The sequence below is a fragment of the Fragaria vesca genome, linkage group LG2 (genome assembly GCF_000184155.1).
Source record: "Fragaria vesca subsp. vesca linkage group LG2, FraVesHawaii_1.0, whole genome shotgun sequence".
Classification (NCBI taxonomy): domain Eukaryota; kingdom Viridiplantae; phylum Streptophyta; class Magnoliopsida; order Rosales; family Rosaceae; genus Fragaria; species Fragaria vesca.
Genome location: NC_020492.1, coordinates 19049156 through 19067866, shown reverse-complemented (window position 1 = coordinate 19067866; position 18711 = coordinate 19049156). Strand labels below are relative to the sequence as shown.

General features: G+C 37.5%; 3 protein-coding genes across 3 annotated transcripts; 2 read left to right on the top strand and 1 right to left on the bottom strand.

Annotated features, from left to right (window-relative positions):
- Positions 1-499: 499 nt before the first annotated feature.
- On the top strand, positions 500-3036 carry LOC101305435 (B3 domain-containing protein REM10-like). The gene is made up of 4 exons (XM_004292663.1): positions 500-577; positions 1732-2080; positions 2191-2282; positions 2767-3036. The coding sequence occupies exons 1-4, from the start codon at positions 500-502 to the stop codon at positions 3034-3036; spliced, it is 789 nt and encodes a 262-aa protein (XP_004292711.1).
- Positions 3037-4627: 1591 nt separating this feature from the next.
- On the top strand, positions 4628-14494 carry LOC101305141. The gene is made up of 26 exons (XM_004292662.1): positions 4628-4875; positions 4981-5078; positions 5283-5372; positions 5544-5596; positions 5916-5981; positions 6061-6114; positions 6301-6360; positions 6717-6795; positions 7016-7083; positions 7270-7329; positions 7463-7567; positions 7945-8049; positions 8197-8304; positions 8411-8557; positions 9013-9195; positions 9355-9525; positions 10194-10436; positions 10712-10852; positions 10944-11069; positions 11739-11789; positions 11888-11935; positions 12043-12267; positions 12396-13145; positions 13323-13412; positions 13678-13756; positions 13915-14494. Exons 1-25 carry the CDS (start codon positions 4628-4630, stop codon positions 13696-13698), a joined length of 3390 nt encoding a protein of 1129 aa, XP_004292710.1. The 3' UTR covers positions 13699-13756; positions 13915-14494.
- On the bottom strand, positions 14048-17180 carry LOC101312307 (aspartic proteinase Asp1-like). The gene is made up of 9 exons (XM_004290841.1): positions 16909-17180; positions 16120-16237; positions 15806-16032; positions 15335-15565; positions 15116-15254; positions 14837-15031; positions 14672-14744; positions 14501-14588; positions 14048-14420 (listed from the first exon to the last, which is right to left on the bottom strand). Exons 1-9 carry the CDS (start codon positions 17076-17078, stop codon positions 14321-14323), a joined length of 1341 nt encoding a protein of 446 aa, XP_004290889.1. The 5' UTR covers positions 17079-17180; the 3' UTR covers positions 14048-14320.
- Positions 17181-18711: the final 1531 nt, after the last annotated feature.

Here is an 18711-nt window from a genome sequence, read left to right as displayed (position 1 = left end):
TGGCGGAGGACTTCAGTTATAGCTGGACAAGAAGGGTATTTTACCTTATCTTCTTCTGTCCAATGGCAAGGTGGTTACTTCTGTGTTTCATGGACTTTTGGCAATGGTTGCTCTGGTGTGTACTGTGTCCTTGTGCTCAGTTCTTTCAGCCTTTTTTCTTTATTAGCTTTTACTTCCATTGTCATTTATTGTCGTTGCTCATACATTTGGTTTTATTAAGACATACTCTTCTACAGCTTTCTTGTTACTTCTTCAAGCTTCAAGGTTCTCTCTCTCTCTCTCTCCCCTCCCTCCCTCCCTCCCTCCCTCTCTTGTTTCTGCCTCTTTTGGTTGAAGGGTAGGATTTTTGGTTTTGATATCACTCACATTTGTGTTGATCAGTTTTATTTCTTCAAAATAAGTATTGAAATTACCTTCTTTCTTCTGTTTTGACCTTGGTTTCTTGTTTGTTCCAACTCTAGAGCTGAAAGTTTGGGAAGTTTGGACAAGGGCAGCCTCAATGGCTAGGAAGATTCAGCGTTCAGCAAGAAGACCAGCATTTTTCAAGGGCCTTAAGGATGATTTTTCTCGGCAACTGGTATCATTTTGATCTCTTGTTTTCTCTTTTCATTTACTGTTACTGGTGTATGTTGCTGCCTTCTCTTTTTCTCTTTGTCATGAAGTTGTGATCTTTCAAACCATTACATCTCAGAAATGAATGGTAACTTTGCAAATAAAATGTATATCTTTTACTTCTTTTGGTTTGAGATATAGAAGGATTTTTGAGTGGATGAGTTCAAATCAAAGAAAGTTTTTGGTCTGAAAATGTAAGAAGCATGGTGCAGCCTTTTATTATTATCAATCATTTTGGCACTAAAAAACACAGAATTGTAGTGTATGATATAATCTTATGTATCTGAAAAACACAGATCTTGTTCGTGACACCAAGAATTTCAGCAGTGTACGATTTTAGTATCTGCACTTGTTTATACATTATAACAGAGTGAACTGGTTATTTAAACTATCATAACCCTTTTTGGGAAAAGAAAACAGAAAAATGCTTTTGTCTGTAATTCTTAATCTCTTGAGCATTTTTATTAGTTAAACTTCCAAAAGAAATCTCCAAAGTTTCCCTATTGTTTTTTCAGTGTGTAATTTGATCTGAAGCTTTTTCTTTGTTTCTGTGAAGATCTTAGTTTCGGATCCGGCTCCTATAAAGTGAGGAGAGTCCTTAGTTTCATCTATACGTGAATGATTCTGGTTGACACTCATGAAACTTCATTTGAAGATAAGTAGCTTACTGGTCTTTGAAGTGTTTGAGTCACTTCTGGTGTAGTATGATGTTTCTTTGGCAAGGAATCTCAACCTCTTTTGCAAATATCCATATAACAATAAACTGCTTCCCAGAGTCTTCCTTCATGTGGTTATACAACATTGAGAGTTTTCTGCATATAAGAGAAAAGGGGGCTCACTCCACCTTTCAACACTTTTCCCAGACATACAGTCTTTTTAGGAATTTATAAAATTCTTTCTTCGTGTAAGATAATTGCGTATAAATTTGTGATTATAGAACCTGCATATACTTTGGAGAGACTTGATCTGTGGAGATTTTCCGTCTGTTTGCAATTAGATATAGACTTATAGTTTTATCAATCTTTTGTAAAGAACATGGTCTAAAAGTAATTACATTGCTTGGATTCATATGTGGTCTTAAGTATATGAAATGTGTTTAAGAATCTGGTACTTTTGTAGCGTATACCTTCAGCATTCATCAAGAAATTGAACACAAGCTCACCGCATCGTCTCAGAGGTCCTAGTGGAGAATATTGGGATGTGGAATTGGGAAAGAGAGGCAATCAGATGTTTTTTCATAGGGGGTGGGAGAAATTTGTGCAGCATCATCCTGTAGAAGTTGGGGATCTTCTGATTTTCAGTTATGATGGTGTGTCAATGTTCAATGTCAGAATATATGGTAAAACTTTCTGCGAGAAGAATGTAAAAGCAGCTAAGAGCAGTAGTGAGAGTAACGGTAATGGTAATGCTGCTAAAAGAAGTGATAAGTTACGAAGGAGAAGGTACGGTCATGCTGAGAAACGAAGGGGTAAGTTGCTAGGATATACTCATTTTTACTTCTCAACTGCTTATATGAAAGTTTTTGATTATGTGTTATTTTGTACTGACTTCTTCTTTTACTGCATTTTAATTTACCAGGAGTTGATGATGAAGAAGAAATTTTCATTCCGTTCCAATCAGAGAATCCTTTTGTCTACAGAACTTTGGGGACAAATTCATTGTATGAAGTGGTGAGTACTCAGTCGCTCAATACGCGAAGCCAACTGTTTTTCTGTTATATTAAGAACCTTTTCCCTCTTTTGATTTCAAATAATTTCAAAGAAAGTAGCCATATTACGTAAACGACAATTGCAACATTCATCTTCAACTTGATTCTTTTGAAGGACAATATAATTGGATCAAAAGTGACCAGAGTTATGCTCCATGTGTTTACTTAGGAAATGAAATATGGCTTCGTTTTATGTTGATGCATAAACATCTTCTTCAGTATAACTGATTTTGAAAGATCCATTACATGTTAATGACTGAAACTTTTGAAGTATAATGTATCTCTATGAATCATTGGAGTGAAAACAGTTCTGGGTGGCATGAATGTGTTGTTATTTTCTTATCCTTGCGCTGTTATCTTATTCAGACATTGAAAATTAGTATAACTTGCTCATTTGTTTATTTTCCTTACTTTCCCTCCTGATATGAATGTTTTCCAAATTGTAGCATGTGCCGAGGGAAGTAATCAGAAAGGAAGGTTATAGGGTTGGGATGACCTTAGAGATTAAAGATGTATTTGGGATATCCTGGAAAGCTACAGTCGGTGGTTCTCCTGAAGCCGGTCGTATGCTGATAAGGTCGGGACTGCCAAACATTTGCAGAGCAAACCAAGCTTCACCTGGGGACACTGTCATCTTTGAGTTTGTCAAGCCAGGAGTAGTGCAACTTCATGTTATCAAAGCAGGAGCTTACAAGCAGCCTCGGATCATTAAATAGTCTTTCGAAAATAATTTTACTTAGTTTGTGGGTTATGTAATGTGATTCTGCACTTGGTACCGAGACAAGTTTACATCAAGCTAGTAATGTGTGTATTTTGCAGACATTTCTGAAAAATGCCTGCTAAGATTCCATGGTATTATATATGTTCTGACTTGGTTATTAGTTATTACAAATCTGAACCAGCATTTGAGTAATGATGCTCAACCACAATGCACCAAATGGTTTCCATTTGAATTTTTGAAATTTGATATTTTGGAGCCCAAGTTCTATTTCCTGTAAGGCAATTAAACCTGAGTAAAAAGAAAAAATATAAAGCAAAATAATTTATGTGGGCCAAGAGGACATGTGGCGCATCTAGGCGGTCACATGTGGCATGGATCTAAAGGCTAATGGAGTCCTCTATTATAAATATTTAAAAATCTGGGATAAAGGCTAATTTCCCTCACTTGTTCATCTGTTATCTAAGATAGTCACCACAATTTTTGTTGTTTTGATTCCCCTGTATCACATCCTAACAAGCTCTGATTCATTGAGAATGTATGCAAGTAAACGAGGGTGCAGCCATTGTTATTGATGTAAAATCCTCCACCATTTTTTTTTTCTTTTCCCACTGATAGAATACCGGATCGCTAGCTTTTCTGTAATTTGATAAAGTTCCATCAGTGTCTCTGACTCTGTAGTCTCTAAACTCTGAAACTAGCAATATGACGATCTATATTACGACAACATCAAAGAGGACAACTCACCATTCTTTTCCCCCTTTTCTTTGGATCATCAGAAGAAACACAAAACTTAAAAGAGTAATTGATCACATTTTGGATCCACTAGGCCTAGCAGTTGTAATGGTCATGCCTTCATCAATAGAACGAAGATTTTTATGCTGCAACACGAATTATTTGTCCCTTAAAACCTCATGATATTCATTCACATATGTCGTTTTATTAACTTGAATTTAAACTTAAAAAGAACCCTGTAACATGGTGACGCAAATTCAGCAAAACTGGAGCCACATAAATCTAGTACTTTGTATGTCTGTAATTAAGAATCTGTTACTTGCTAAACTTACACGCCGTGTATATATGTATTTTTTCATAAAATATCCTAATTTCCTATAATCGAACATTATCGGATAACTAGAGAAAAAGAGAAATCCATATGTTTGGTCTGAAAAATCAACAGAAAATGGATGAAACTGACAGTAAGTCCTGCATTTCAATTTTCCCCCAACAAAAAACACAGATAGAGATGGGCACTGGCCATCCCAAGGCCAAACACTAATATTCCCCGGAATCTTATATCACCAAAAACTCCAAAAAGTACCTTCCCAGGGGCATTTCCGACATTCCATCCTCATTGAAACCCACAGCCAAGCAGGAGCAGCCAAAACAATAATTTCAAAGAAAACCAGTAATTCCTACCAAAGTCCAAAGCTTTTGTTTTTGGAGGGAGGGAAAAAGGAGGAGGAGGAGGACTACCAAGCCTCTCAACTCTCAACCAAATCCCCACGACGCCTCTCTCTCTCTCTCCTCCACCATTTTCTCTCTCTACACATCAAAGCTCCTCTCTTTACACCCACCCCACCGCCGCAATGTTCTCCGGCGCCTCCAGGTCCCACCAGAGATCCTCAATCTCGCCGTTCCGGTCCCGGAAGTCTCCGGCGCCGCCGTCCAAGCCTCCCGTCCGTCCCGCCACGCCTTCGTCCACGTCTTCGTCTCGGCCGCCGTCCAAGGCCTCTGCCTCGCCGGCCTCCGCCTCCAGCTTGAGCCCGCCGGCGCCGCCCGATGTCTCCAAGGCTAAGGAGAATGTCGCCGTCACCGTTAGGTTTCGCCCCCTCAGGTACGATTGGGCTCCTCAGGTGGAGCTTCGTCACCGATTTGTTTTGAAATTTTGGTTGTTGAAAGTTTTGAAATTTGAAATGTGTGGGGTTTGAGTTTGGTGCAGTGCTCGGGAGATTAACAAAGGGGACGAGATTGCTTGGTATGCAGATGGGGAATATACTGTGAGGAATGAGTTCAATTCTAACATTGCTTATGGCTTTGGTTAGTAACTTTTTTTTATTTTCTTCACAATTTTTTAATTACTGTTGTTTTTGTTGCGAATCTACTTTCATGAACTTGTTAAACTTCTTGTATAGAGAAGAGCATTTAACTTATAAGCTACATTTCGAGATTAAGGACTTTCAGTTAGAGTGGTTAGAGTTTTCGGTTTTGTGACTGATTATATTATTTGTGGGGGTGTGGCAGATAGAGTGTTTGGTCCAGCAACGACGACGCGCCATGTATATGATTTCGCGGCACAGCAAGTTGTCAGTGGTGTTATGGAAGGGATTAATGGTAATATATTTAATTTTGGTGTCAGTTGTTTTCAATAACATTGAAGGCTTACATTTAGCATTTGAAGTCAGTGACCTATACGAACACAAATGTGTTAAGGTGTATGTCACTATGTGTATGGTGAAGAGGTGGAACTTGCTGTTGGCTTGATGGTGCTCTGTTTCTGCGCAGGTACTGTATTCGCATATGGCGTTACTAGTAGTGGGAAGACGCACACAATGCATGTAAGTTGGCAGTCGTATATGTAGTAAGCAGTAGTCATTCTTGGTCAACCTATTTTATAGTTCTTTGATACAAGTCGTCATGTGCGGCCTTTATCCTTCTTTTGCAATGTTTACAATTCACCACTGTGAAGATAGATTTCTTGAAAAAGATTGATATGCCTTCCGATTGTTTTTCTTTCTTCACTATGATAAATCCCCCTTCCAGGCAGTGTCTTGCTCATGTTCTGAGTTGACCTTTCTGTCATAGAAATTGTCTGTCTTATTTTTTAGGTTTTGCAAGTTATGAAGTATAAATTTTTATGTTTGGTTTGTGATACAGGGTGAGCAGAAGTCACCTGGTATTATTCCACTGGCAGTGAAGGATGTGTTTGGAATCATACAAGAGGTTGTGGATGCTTTCCTAAACTAATTCGCATTACTTATTTAATGATTATTTTCTTACTTCAACCTTCTTATGATGTCAGACACCTGGGCGAGAGTTTCTTCTCCGTGTTTCATATCTTGAAATTTACAATGAGGTTAGTCTTCTCTCAAGTCCTTTATGCGAAGCTTACTTAAGTAGTTGTAATGTACAGTATGTACGTACATGTATTCTACCAAGCACAAAACAGTGTAATCTTGTATTCTTTTCCACAAAAATGAAGCCAATTTTGTTATGTTGTATTTGTTAGCTTATGTTGCTTTTCATCCTTTTTCTTTTACAGGTCATAAACGACTTACTTGATTCAACAGGACAGAACCTACGAATAAGAGAGGATGCTCAGGTGTGTATATTCATCATAAAAGAATTAGAAGTCATTTTCTTTTCTTGGGTCTTAACATGGTCAAACATACTCTTGAAATATGTTTGCGTTTAGTTATATGTACTCATTTATCTTTCTTTCCTAAAAACTGTTGTTCATATTGTATTTGACTATAGCATGACTAAGAAGAAATAAATCAACCCACCCCCAAAAAGAAAATAGTTCAGAACGGAAATATTAGTGTAATAGAGGAGATGCTTGAGGATAGTTTGGTTACTTGGAGTTTTTTCACCTGCATAATATACTGTTAGAGTGAAGAAACCATCCGAAATATTGCCTTTGAATTTTGTTGAAAGTGCTACTTTTTTTTTGGACAGGGAACTTATGTTGAAGGAATCAAAGAGGAAGTTGTTTTGTCTCCTGCTCATGCTCTTTCCTTGATAGCAACCGGAGAAGGTATAGAAACACGCACTTTAATCTACACCTTCTGGGTGTAAATTTTCTTGTCTCTGTGTGATGTTTGTGAGTCGAATGTTACAAATACATAATTAAGGAACATATTATCCTTTTCCCTATCTTGCATTTACTTTTCCCTCCCATCCCTTTATTCTCTGTACCTTTTTCAAGCCACCTCTTGTGCAGCTGATCTTTAACATTCTTTACTGTTGATTTGCAGAGCATAGACATGTTGGTTCTAACAATTTTAATCTACTAAGCAGTCGCAGCCACACTATATTCACATTGGTAACTACCTTTACTATGTGATTAAATTGTAAATACATTGGTCGAGTACTTTTGTCAATTAAAAGCTTGTGATGCTTGATTATGATGGAGCTTAGGAATTCCTCCGCAAGCAACTTAACATGTCATCATAATTGTATCAATTGCATTGCTCGTTATTCCACCTTTGCTAATATATAAAATTATCAGACTATTGAAAGCAGCCCCCGAGGTGAAAATGGAGAAGAAGATGTCACTTTGTCCCAGTTGGTAAGCTCTTGTACTGTTGTTCATCTTCGAAGTTCAATTTGAGTTGTCCAACAGTGTAGTATATCTGGTGCAAGTTTCTTTAATGTCTGATGTTGAGCCCTATATAATTCAAATTTCCTTCATTCCTTGGCAGCACTTAATTGATCTTGCAGGATCTGAAAGTTCTAAAACCGAAACAACTGGTTTGAGGAGAAAGGAGGGCTCTTACATCAATAAAAGCTTGCTCACACTTGGCACTGTAAGATAATGCTTATTTTAGGTCTTTGATTTTCAGTTCGACGAGTTCAATAAATACAATTTCTCTTATAAACACAAATGTACACTTACTTATTTCGCCAATATTTATCTTCTTCCCCAATGCCATTCCCTGTCAAATTGACAACTCAAGGGTACAATTGTGCCTAAAAAGGTGATTACTTGATAGTCTTCTTTGATTGCTATTCATGACATGATATGGGAGAGCTGAATGACCACAGCTGATATGCTAGAATGTAGAGCTCAAGAATTTTCATGTGCATATATGATTGCACTTGGTTATTAAATGCTCTCATTTGAAATTATTGCAACAGATTTGAATGTTTTTTCTTTTAATCTAATAATTGTTTGTTATTGCAGGTGATATCTAAACTTACAGATGGGAAGGCAACTCACATTCCTTATCGAGATTCAAAACTCACCCGTTTGTTGCAGTCCTCCCTCAGTGGTCATGGTCGTATATCTGTAAGTCCCATTCAATTCATACTTTTCCAGTCTTCATATAATCATACTTTCTGGTTGTGACTATTCAATTAGTTGTCATGTGAAGTCTCTTTTTACTAGCAACGTAGTTACTAACGCTGGGAAATGTTCCTGTTATGGTCATTCTAGCTCATTTGCACTCTGACCCCTGCTTCTAGCAATACTGAGGAGACGCACAACACACTGAAGTTTGCACACCGGAGCAAGTATGTGGAAATAAAAGCTGCTCAAAATAAGGTGAATCTCAGTTTGTACTTTTTTTTTTTTTCCTCAAGTGGTATTAGTATTTATTTGTTTTAATGGTGCAATGTTAATCTTTCATTTTCTTTATGTTTACATTTAGATTATCGATGAAAAGTCTCTTATCAAAAAGTATCAAAGGGAAATTACCAGTTTAAAGGAAGAGCTTCAGCAGTTAAAACGTGGCATGATGGAAACTCCAAATATACCGGCATCTACTCAGGAAGACCTGGTTAATTTGAAGCTTCAGGTCTGTGCAGCTACAGCCATATTTAATTATCTATTGGTAAAGCTTTAATGGAAATCAATAAAAAATCTATCCTGATGTCTTCATCAAAAGTACATGAGGTAACATTTCTCTATATAAGAATCATTAGAGTAGATACATTGAGATGCATCTTAGCATTGTGCCTTTCAGCCATCCATATATTAAACAGCTGAGAAATAGTAACACAGCTTGACAAGCTATCCTATTGATCTGAGGTTTAATAACGTTTAGGGAATAACAAATTTATCATATATGAATGAAAATATATGAGGGTTAAAAGAATAAGATCCTCTCTCTCTCTCACTCTCTCTTACTCTCTCTCACTCTCACTCTCCTTTTTTACTTTCTCTTTATCCTAAAGAAAATTTGCAATGCCATTTGTCTTTCTCCCTGTTTGTTGTTTGCATCTAATGATTTTTTTTTTATTCATGTAAAAGCTGGAAGCTGGTCAGGTGAGACTGCGGTCAAGATTGGAAGAGGAGGAAGAAGCCAAGGCAGCTTTAATGGGAAGAATACAACGTCTGACTAAACTAATCTTAGTCTCCACGAAAAATACCATACCACATGGCATATCTGAAAGGCCCAGCAATAGACGGAGGCATTCGTTTGGGGAAGATGAGGTACATGGTCTAGTTCAGCATTTAAGATGGATTACAGATTTACTGAATTTTGTTTTGAGTGAGAACTTGTTTTAGGATTTGAATTTCTCAATTTAGAAACTGTAAACCACTGCTGTGATCTTCTTCTTTACGTTACTAAATGACCCATTTTCAATGCAGCTAGCATATCTGCCTGATAAAAAACGGGAATACGTGATTGATGATGATGCTCTAAGTTACGCTTCCGAGCTTTCAGTGGAAGGAAGGGATGATGTCACTAATCTTGATGAGTTGGTCAAGGATTACAAAAGAAATAGAAGGCGTGGAATGCTCGGATGGTTTAAACTGAAAGTGAGTGCTCATTTGTCTCTTTAGTGCTGACTTCAGTATCGCTTTGATACATTTAGAGTTTGTTTCAGAAGGGAAAAAAAAATAGCATTTGGTTATTGTGATGACAATCCCCCTTCCTCTTTTTGAGTCAATACTTACTTTTAACTTTTAAGCAACACCTTGGTTGTCTTCTTTACTCTGCTTTCATTCTGAGATCAGTAAAACTTATGGACTGATATATAACTCAATTTCTACTTTCCAAGAAATTTCATAATTTGATTTCGTAATATCTAGAATCCATTTTTTTGTTTTGTCTGCTATTGTCTAGACAGCATCCTTTATATGTTAGGAACAGCTGTATATTTGGAAGAAACAATTGCATGTCTTGTTGACTTGAGCTTCATATATATAGGTGGGCCTAACATAAAAAGGATGAACTGTTGTTGGATAATTAAGTTGACTGCTCAGATATATTGTTAAGCCATGTTATTTATTTCCCAAAAAGTTACAAGTCAGTTAATTCAGCCACTCTGTATATTAGTATATATTCATCACACCTCCATCAATATACACTACTTAAACTTGGTTATTAATTTAAGTTTTCCTCTAATATACATTATTGTAGCAGTAGATTAATATTCTATGGATTGAACACTCATCTAGACAAAACTCAACTGCTTTCTCGACAGAAACCTGAGCTTCTCATGGGATTATCACCAAGTGCTGATAGTGAGAGCTCTTCTACTAGTGGTTCACCAGCACCTTGTTCAAACTCTTCTCAAAATAGAGTCAACTCCAATGATTTGAAGGATGGACGAAGAAAGTCTGTCAGTAGAAGGGGAGATGATCATACCATCATCGACTCATTTCCAGAAAGAACCCAAGCTGGTGATTTGTTTGGTGCTGCAGTTGGTGGTTGCCATTTGCCTCCAGTAAGGGAGTCCTATCCATTTTTTAGTTCTTGCTTTCAGTAGATAAGTATATGGTCCAAGTGACTATGAGCTCCGGGAATGATATAACAAGAATCAATTGTGCATGCATGCATGCTGGTGTATTAGACATTGTTAAAATAGGGTATTTTCTTTCTCTTTCTTCACTGCGTCAGCTGAATTAGCAAGTCTAATATAAAGTGACATGTAGCATTTGCAATACACAGTAGCATGAAAATATAATGTTAACTGGATTTGCTAAAACCAATTTTTCACAGACTGGGTTCACAATAACTGATCAAATGGATCTCCTCCGTGAGCAAGTGAAAATGTTAGCTGGGGAAGTAGCATTGTGTACAAGTTCTCTGAAAAGGTTGTCCGAGCAAGCAGCCACCGACCCAGAAGATTCAAAACTCAGGGTAAGAAATCTCTGTTAAGTTGTAGTGACAAATTTCTAGATCTGATTGGTATCTTTACGGTGATGTTTGATGCTAATGTTGGTAAAAATAGGAACAAATGCAAAAGTTGAAGGATGAAATCAGTGAAAAGAAGTTTCAGATACGTGTTCTAGAGCAACGAATGATTGGATCACTTGAGATGGCTCCGCATAGGTCGAACAATAGTGAAATGTCTCAGGTAACTATACTTTCTGCTGATGATTTGAAGAGAAGCTGGATAAACATATCTTTCTATATGTAAAAATTTAGATTGATATATAATAATCTGATAAACAATCTTTTAATTAGGCCTATACAAAATTAGACGTACAAAAGATACTATTCTTCACCATGTGTGATTATTGTATTATTAAAACTTTCATACCATTAGTGGCGCCTTTTAACATGTCTCCCTCTTTTGATTCTTAATTCTCTTCCCATAAAAAAAGGTAAAAGTTCATCGGTCCTTTTCATTTCACATGGTTAAGCTATTTCAAGGGAACAAGAAAACAAGTACATGTCGTTACGTGAGGGATATTTTGTATTTAAGTATAACAATATCAATTATGCAAGGGATTTTTAATAACAAAGAAAAAAAATGGTTCACTCTACTTTTACCTGAAATCCTCTGATTACAGACCTTAGCCAGTATCATCCTATTGATGACTAGAACTACATTTCATATGATCCTCTTATATCGTAATGAGCTTGTAGCCTTCTTGGTTTAGGGTTTCTATTGTTTTGTTGAGTGTCATGTAATTGTTTTGTTGAAAGATGGAAATATGCTTAACAAAAATTTGCTGGTTTCAAATATTTTAGTGATGCATCATTTTATGCTTTCTGACCGGTTTGCTCCGTTCTCATGTAGGCTCTGTCCAAGCTTACGACTCAGTTAAATGAGAAAACTTTTGAACTTGAGGTTCGTTATATTTATATCTTCATACCATGGATGATTCTATAATAAATGCTCAAACCCTTTACTAAGTTGATTAATTTGGTCCTGGTATATTCATTCAGATCAAGACAGCGGACAATAGGATACTTCAGGAGCAACTACAGATGAAGGTATTATTATAGATTTGCGACGTCTCTCTCTCTCTCTTTTTTTTTTTTTTTTTTTTGTATTTGATTTCTTTTTTTTCAAGTGCTTTATCATAATGTCACTTTTACAGATTTCAGAAAACTCAGAAATGCAAGAGACAATTCTGCTGCTAAGACAACAGCTTAGTTCTAAAGAAAAGAACAATGATGAAAGAGATAGGGTTGCTCCATGTGAAGAAACCTGTGCTGATGAAAATACACCGACCAGTGTGATGAGCCTAAACAGAATCCTTTCCCTTGAGGACTCTAAAGAGTGCAGCAAAGATGCATACTTTAATTCCCAAATCCATGCACAGGTTATTCCTTCTCTTTCCTGGCATCTTCAGCTCTAGGAAACTCAATATCCTTTGTCTTTTTATTCCTTTGGTTTTTGCTGTCTATATTGCTACGTGGTCACCAATGCCGTTGCAATTTGTTTTCTTAGGCTTCTAAAATAGAAGATCTGAAACAAGAGAATGTGATACTGTCTGAGGAAAAGGAGGGACTTGAAGTTCAGAATCTGAAACTTTCAGAAGAAGCTTCCTATGCCAAAGAGTTGGCTTCAGCTGCAGCAGTGGAGCTTAGAAACTTGACTGAAGAAGTGACGAAGCTTTCTTATGAAAACGCCAAGCTGACTGGTGACCTTGCTGTTGCAAAAGAAGTTCAATGCCGATCAAACTGTTACCAAAGGTCTACTTCATATGATTTCAAGAAAAATAGTATAAATGGGGCTCGAGCTAATGGATTCCATAAAAAGTCAGAGGATGTAGTTTTGCTTGAGGAGCTGCAGAAGGAACTTAGTGCGAGATGTCAAAGAGAAGCTGCTCTGGAAAAAGAACTATATGAGAGAGATCAGTTAGAAAATGATTTACGGAAAACACTAGAGAATGTGAAACAACGTGAATCTGACTTGGAAAATGAGCTGGCAAATATGTGGGTGCGGGTTGCAAAATTGAGGGAGTCTGGTAATAATGCTGAGGATGTGTCACTTCAAGGGATTCTTGAGACTGAAAGTTCACATACAAGACCAAGAAATGGGAATGTGCCATCTAGTAATCACTCATATACTATGTTCAAATACAATGAAAGCAGTGAAAACTTGAATGAGATGGGTACATTAGAAGGTTTAAGAGCCAGCTATCTGGAAGAAAAGAGACGATGCAAAGAGCTAGAATCCTACATATCTATATTGAAGGTATGTTCCTTGTTAATTGCTCTGGTGAAAGTACAGTCACTAGTAGTTTACTGTATATTCGTGAATTATCCTGTGGGCTGATATCTTTTTATTTTCATCACAATCTAATTTTATATATTAATTGTCAAAAATTTCTCAAATTGAAACATAGAATTTAAAAATATTATGTATTTTCAGGGTGAAGATGTTGCTGGTCTGGATGTCACCGCTCTCGAACAGTTGCAGAACCTTCATGTCGAGGCTATAACAAAGATTTGCCATGCAAAGGTGATTCTTCTGTCTACTTTTGTTGATAATTATTGCTCAACTATGATCTACATGCTAGAAGGAAAAAAGGGACGATTTTTTGTTTTCATTTACACTTAAATTGTTCAACTTATGCAAAATATTTGGTACTCGGCTTATCATGTGCAGTTGTGAATATTTGTTGCTTGGATCAAAGTATTTGTGATTGATACCCTGTTACCGTGATGAAAATTATTTATTGGAGTCATAACTTTGATAGATAATGTTGGGTATTTCCTATGTGCAGTGTGCAAATCGTGTCTTATAGCGAGCTGAGCTTACTTAATTATACAGAATCCCCAGATTCACGGAGTTAGGTATTTCAGGTTTGTTTTGTCCCCGATATTTTTTTTAGCAAATGCACATTGCTATACTGCTCATTAGACATTGCTCGAATTCTTCATGCGTAAAACCATGGAATACAAGCGGCATGAACTAGAGGATAGAACTGATGAAACTTACCTTTGCTGCTTCGCACTTGCAGGTAGTAAGCAGATTATAATCAGATTTGTACAGTTTGGTAACAGTAACCACATCAACTGCTTTCCTTCACTAGAGGAAGCAATATTCTAGGAGATGCAATTGTCTAGTAACTTAAGTTTTTGTGACTAATTAGGGGATTGTAACCAAGAATATTATATATATGGTGAATGTATGTATTATCTATTGGGATATATACCCACTTACATTTCCCAGCTTGTAACTTCTATTACAGAGGCAATCAAGCCCAAAAGACATATACCAAGGACGAGTGCTTTTTCTGCTTCTAATAGACAAACACTACTTTAATACTTCTGACCAAAAAGTTGTAACATGTATTTGCTTCATATAATCCCGTAGGGAGATTTCTGCATTTACTTTTTGGAATGGAGTCTTCTTTGTACATGGCATTACTGATCATCAGAAGCAAAAGCAGGACAATGCTCTTCCAGTATGCCCAAACTGGCTACAAAATGCCGGGAAACACCTTCACAATATTCACGATCTACACTGAAAAAAGAGTTTTCTGATGAGAAACCCTCACCAGACATTAAGGCAAAAAAATAATTTGTAGAAGTAAGGATCAGGACTTGGGAAGCCTATTGCAATTTGCAGGACCCCATCCAATTCGCTGGTTTTCATTGTCATATATCAAAACTTTATCTAGCAAAGTAATATCTGCAAACAGAACAAAAGAAAAATATTAGGATTTGACAACAGAAGAGAAGAAAAGAAATTACTGTGGTTTTTTGTCAGTATACCTCCTATGACATTCATACTTCCCAGTCCTACTTCTGAGCCATTCAATATCCCCAAGCAGACATTGCCATGGTGCTGAAAATAAGAATTTGTCAGATATGATTTTCAGGCGCTTTCTACTCTGAAGTACTAAAAGGAGGTAATGAGAGATAAATTAGGCTGCTTACTGAAACTATGAGATAAGCTTCAGGTGATATTTGCAGTTGAACATTCTTGGCATTTGTAAAGCTCAGTGCCAAGGGTTTGAAATAGTTCTGTACGTCACGAACAGATTTGAATGGTTTGCTGCCTTTCCAGCAAATTGGCAGGGATTTGTCGTCAGGTGCGTCCTTCAGTGGCTTTCCTTTCAAATCGTTTCTCAACTAAACACATGAAAAGATGGTCAGTTTCTCTGCAAGTTATTTGAACATTTAACTTAAGAATGGTTGGCAATTGTTTCTTCTCACCAGTTTAACTAATGCCTCGTAAGCTTTGGAATTGAAGTAAGTGTAGGAGCTCCCACTGTCAAAAACCAAGTTAAGGCTCTTCACACCAGTGGGCTTTCCATTAAAGACAAGTTCTGCTGGTCCAGATGAGTAGTGATTTCTATGAAATAGGCAAAGATGAATACAGATTAGACATTATACTCGATTAGAAAGAACATGGGATAAATGGGGGATACTCACTCCAATGAATTGTGTGACATTGGACTCCACATGACTCCTGAAGAAGGGACAAGATCATTCCCAAAGAATAGATATCCTCCTCCTTGCCCGCTTAGACAGTGACCAACTATGTTTCTAGTTAAACCCAGGCGACTTAATTGTGAAACAATGCTGGCTTGGCCACTACCAAGGCCAAGAACTCCAGTGGTGGAAGGCATGCTTAGACCAGAATGTTTTTGATCATATCCACACCTGCAGCCAACAGCAACAGAAAACACTATAAGATTTAGCTCAGAATCAGAATCTGAATAGGCAGCTAGGCTTAGACGCTCTCTTTTCAAGCTTGATCCATTGCACAAAATTTGGTTTACTTGCATTCTTAGACTTCACATCAAAATGTTTATGAAATCCATGGGTTTCAAATAACAAGAGGAATATCTGAAGTCTATAATGCTGGTAGGGGATATTAAAAAAAAACCACTAAAAACCCACCCAAAGGCCAAACGAGGCCCAAGTTGAGAGCCATTGGTGAATTTCAGGGGAAAGTAATCCTTGACCAGCACACCCAGAGATGAACCTTGATCAGCGTATTCAACCTCATAGTCACATTGGTCACTTGGGGTGTTGCACGGGTAACTTGCCGGTAAGTGAAATGCTGAACAAAGAGGGTCTTCACATTGGACAAGGTTGTTTTTGGGTTTATAAAGATGCTCGCGGGGCTATACAAAGATACAGACACACAATCAATATGTGAGAACATATTCATCAAAATAACAGCAATCTCACTATTTATATAAAAGATTTACCTTCGTACAGCCGGTACAGGGAGCATCACATTGGACCCATGTGAGATCACTTCCAGTGTCAATATCAAGGTCAAAACGCTTGCCTGGGTTGCCTATGCTGAGGGACACAGAGTAGTACCTGCGGAGTGAAATCACAATCAAATTCAGTAAATTTTCATACACCACATCACAGAGGGGAGCATATGATATGAAACACAGAAACAGAAACACTACCATGTACTTCTATCTAATCAATATGCACAGGGAATCCAATATGAAGGCAAAATAAACTAAATAAAGAAAGGAAAAAGGGGGTGGGGACTGGCAAGTTTGGACCTTTTCTAAAGTAATCTAAGATATCAAACTTCTGATGAGAAAAAAGAGAAAGGACAGTGATCAAGTTCAGGTGACAAAAGTAATCACACAATAAAAAAGAGAAAAGGCTTTACAAAAGTTAAGCACAGAAAAACACAACTCTAAGTCTCTAACCATCCATTAAACGAAAAGCCAACTCCTCAGCAGAAACAAGCAAAACCCATAATCCCAGAAATCTAAACGAAAAAGAGAAACACAATCCAAGAACAGATAAAGAATCCAACAACACAAACATAGTCAAAGGCTGGTCAACAAACCCATAAAAAAGAAACCAACTTTACAAAATAATCAAACAACAAATCAAAGATTAAGCATAATCCCAACAAGCTCCACAAATCACAACAATTCAACACACAGATTCAATCGTGCAGCTGTGGATTAAAAACAAAGAAATATCTGAATTAAAAACCAAAGAGGTGGAAAGGAATCAGATACCCAAGAGGATAAACATTTCCCTGAAGAGGAAAAACGGCAGAAGAACCAAAGCTATGCAATTGGGTCGACTTCTTATTGGTCTGGGGCTGATTGGTTGCGGAGAAACAGAACGTTGCAGACAAACCCAGAACCAAAAACGCCGTCAATGTTAATCTCCACTGTCTGCCCATTTGTGAGTGAGCAAGAAGGACTCAGTTTGGATCGACAAAGGGGGTTTAAGGCTTCGGAGATCAAAGAGGGAGTAGAAGTAGTCGAACAAGTCTGCTCGCGTCAGCTCTTTGTTTCCTACAAGGATGTGTTCTATTGGAACTCGCAAGTTTCACCGCGCCACAACGCGTAGTGATTGTCTTGGTGTCAAGGTCGAGATTGCCCATTGCTTTTTAATATAACTCGGTTGTTTCGTAAGGGTAATATGGTCATTAATTAATCCACTACCATGTTTTTTTTTGATAAAAGACGTCATTCTATTGAAACCTAAAATAAGAATGCAACAAAGACACGATCAACAAATTGGGGACCGAAGCCGCATCTTGCAATCCATCATTCTCCGTCAAAACAAATTGGGGACTGCCCATAAAACCACAGACCACCGGAGAGGATCTGTTTCCGATCATCTACTCGAGTAAAACGAAGGACAAATTTGTCCTCCCCAACTCTCATCTGAAGCCGATTTGGAGATCCCAGACCGAGGAAAGGGTTTCAATCACTGCTTTCGGGTCCAACACCTTGCGTTTGAGGGTAAGGAGTCGACCCACAACAAAGTATTGCGGCGCGAGCAACGCTGGCAAACAGACGATCACTATCACGAATACCCAAAGCAGAGGCGGCAAACCTCTGTGAAGCCTCGTCAGACATAGTGCGAAAGAGGTGGTGGTGCGACGCGGCAGAGACAAAAACAGAGAAACCCTAGAAAACCAGAGGAACCCTAGAGAGAGAGAGAGACCGCAGCTAACTCTAAGAATTGTGAAAAAATTGAAGTTGAATAATTCTTAATCTCAGTTAATCTAGAAGCTAACCCTAGATCTACTACCATACTTGCCATTGTTTTGTTCTTGTTTAGTTTTTAAAAAAAAAAATCATAAAACAAGTTAGAATCAAACTTTGAATCTTGAAGCTTGAAGAAGTCTGTTCAGTATATTGTCTAGAAATTGTTATGGTGCTTCCCTGTAATTGAAGTTCTATCTTTCTATGAAAGACTTGGTCAGGTGTAGGTTTTAGAAATACATAAACTGATACCATGTAGGTGAGTAGTCAACATTAACTTATGGAAGTTTTATTCCTCATTCTCAAAATTAATGTGTTTCTTATTAGAATTAATGCTCCTCTGATCCATCAAAGATTCCTACCCAAAAAGAAAAAAAAGAAAAAAAATCATGAATAGCAAGACTATACATTTTCGCAGTTCACATTAGAAGACTTAAAACTCAAAAGTCTCATCTACCAGGTACGAGAGAGTGTTGGTGCGGAAAAATTCGGATATAATATTTTCTCACTAACCACTTTTGACTGGAGCAGGAATGAAAGTTTTTTCGATAATAGATGTAAAAATGGGTCGGAAATTTAATGGTGACGATATATCTCCCGATCTAGAATCTCGAAAGGGGTATATTATGGGTTAATTTGTGTGACTGATTTTGCTAGGACTCCTCCCCCCTTCAGGATCCTATTCATGTTGTATTTATAGTCGTAACTCCTAGGTCACTTTATGTTGTGCGCTTTACTCGCTAGTTAAGCACGTGTGGATCCACGACTCCATATAATGGACATCATGGGAAACTTCGTTCCCTAATTTTTCCTGTTGAC

Excerpts from the sequence above, each read along its gene's own strand:
- LOC101305435 (XM_004292663.1), top strand. The coding sequence starts at position 500 with ATGGCTAGGAAGATTCAGCGTTCAGCAAGAAGACCAGCATTTTTCAAG. Across the intron at positions 578-1,731 it reads ATGATTTTTCTCGGCAACTG|CGTATACCTTCAGCATTCAT; the intron begins GTATCATTTTGA and ends GTACTTTTGTAG. Across the intron at positions 2,081-2,190 it reads TCATGCTGAGAAACGAAGGG|GAGTTGATGATGAAGAAGAA; the intron begins GTAAGTTGCTAG and ends TTAATTTACCAG.
- LOC101305141 (XM_004292662.1), top strand. The coding sequence starts at position 4,628 with ATGTTCTCCGGCGCCTCCAGGTCCCACCAGAGATCCTCAATCTCGCCG. Across the intron at positions 5,373-5,543 it reads TGTTATGGAAGGGATTAATG|GTACTGTATTCGCATATGGC; the intron begins GTAATATATTTA and ends GTTTCTGCGCAG. Across the intron at positions 12,268-12,395 it reads ATTCCCAAATCCATGCACAG|GCTTCTAAAATAGAAGATCT; the intron begins GTTATTCCTTCT and ends TTGTTTTCTTAG.
- LOC101312307 (XM_004290841.1), bottom strand. The coding sequence starts at position 17,078 with ATGGGCAGACAGTGGAGATTAACATTGACGGCGTTTTTGGTTCTGGGT. Across the intron at positions 15,566-15,805 it reads GGGCCTCGTTTGGCCTTTGG|GTGTGGATATGATCAAAAAC; the intron begins GTGGGTTTTTAG and ends TGTTGGCTGCAG. Across the intron at positions 14,745-14,836 it reads AAGCTTATCTCATAGTTTCA|CACCATGGCAATGTCTGCTT; the intron begins GTAAGCAGCCTA and ends TCTTATTTTCAG.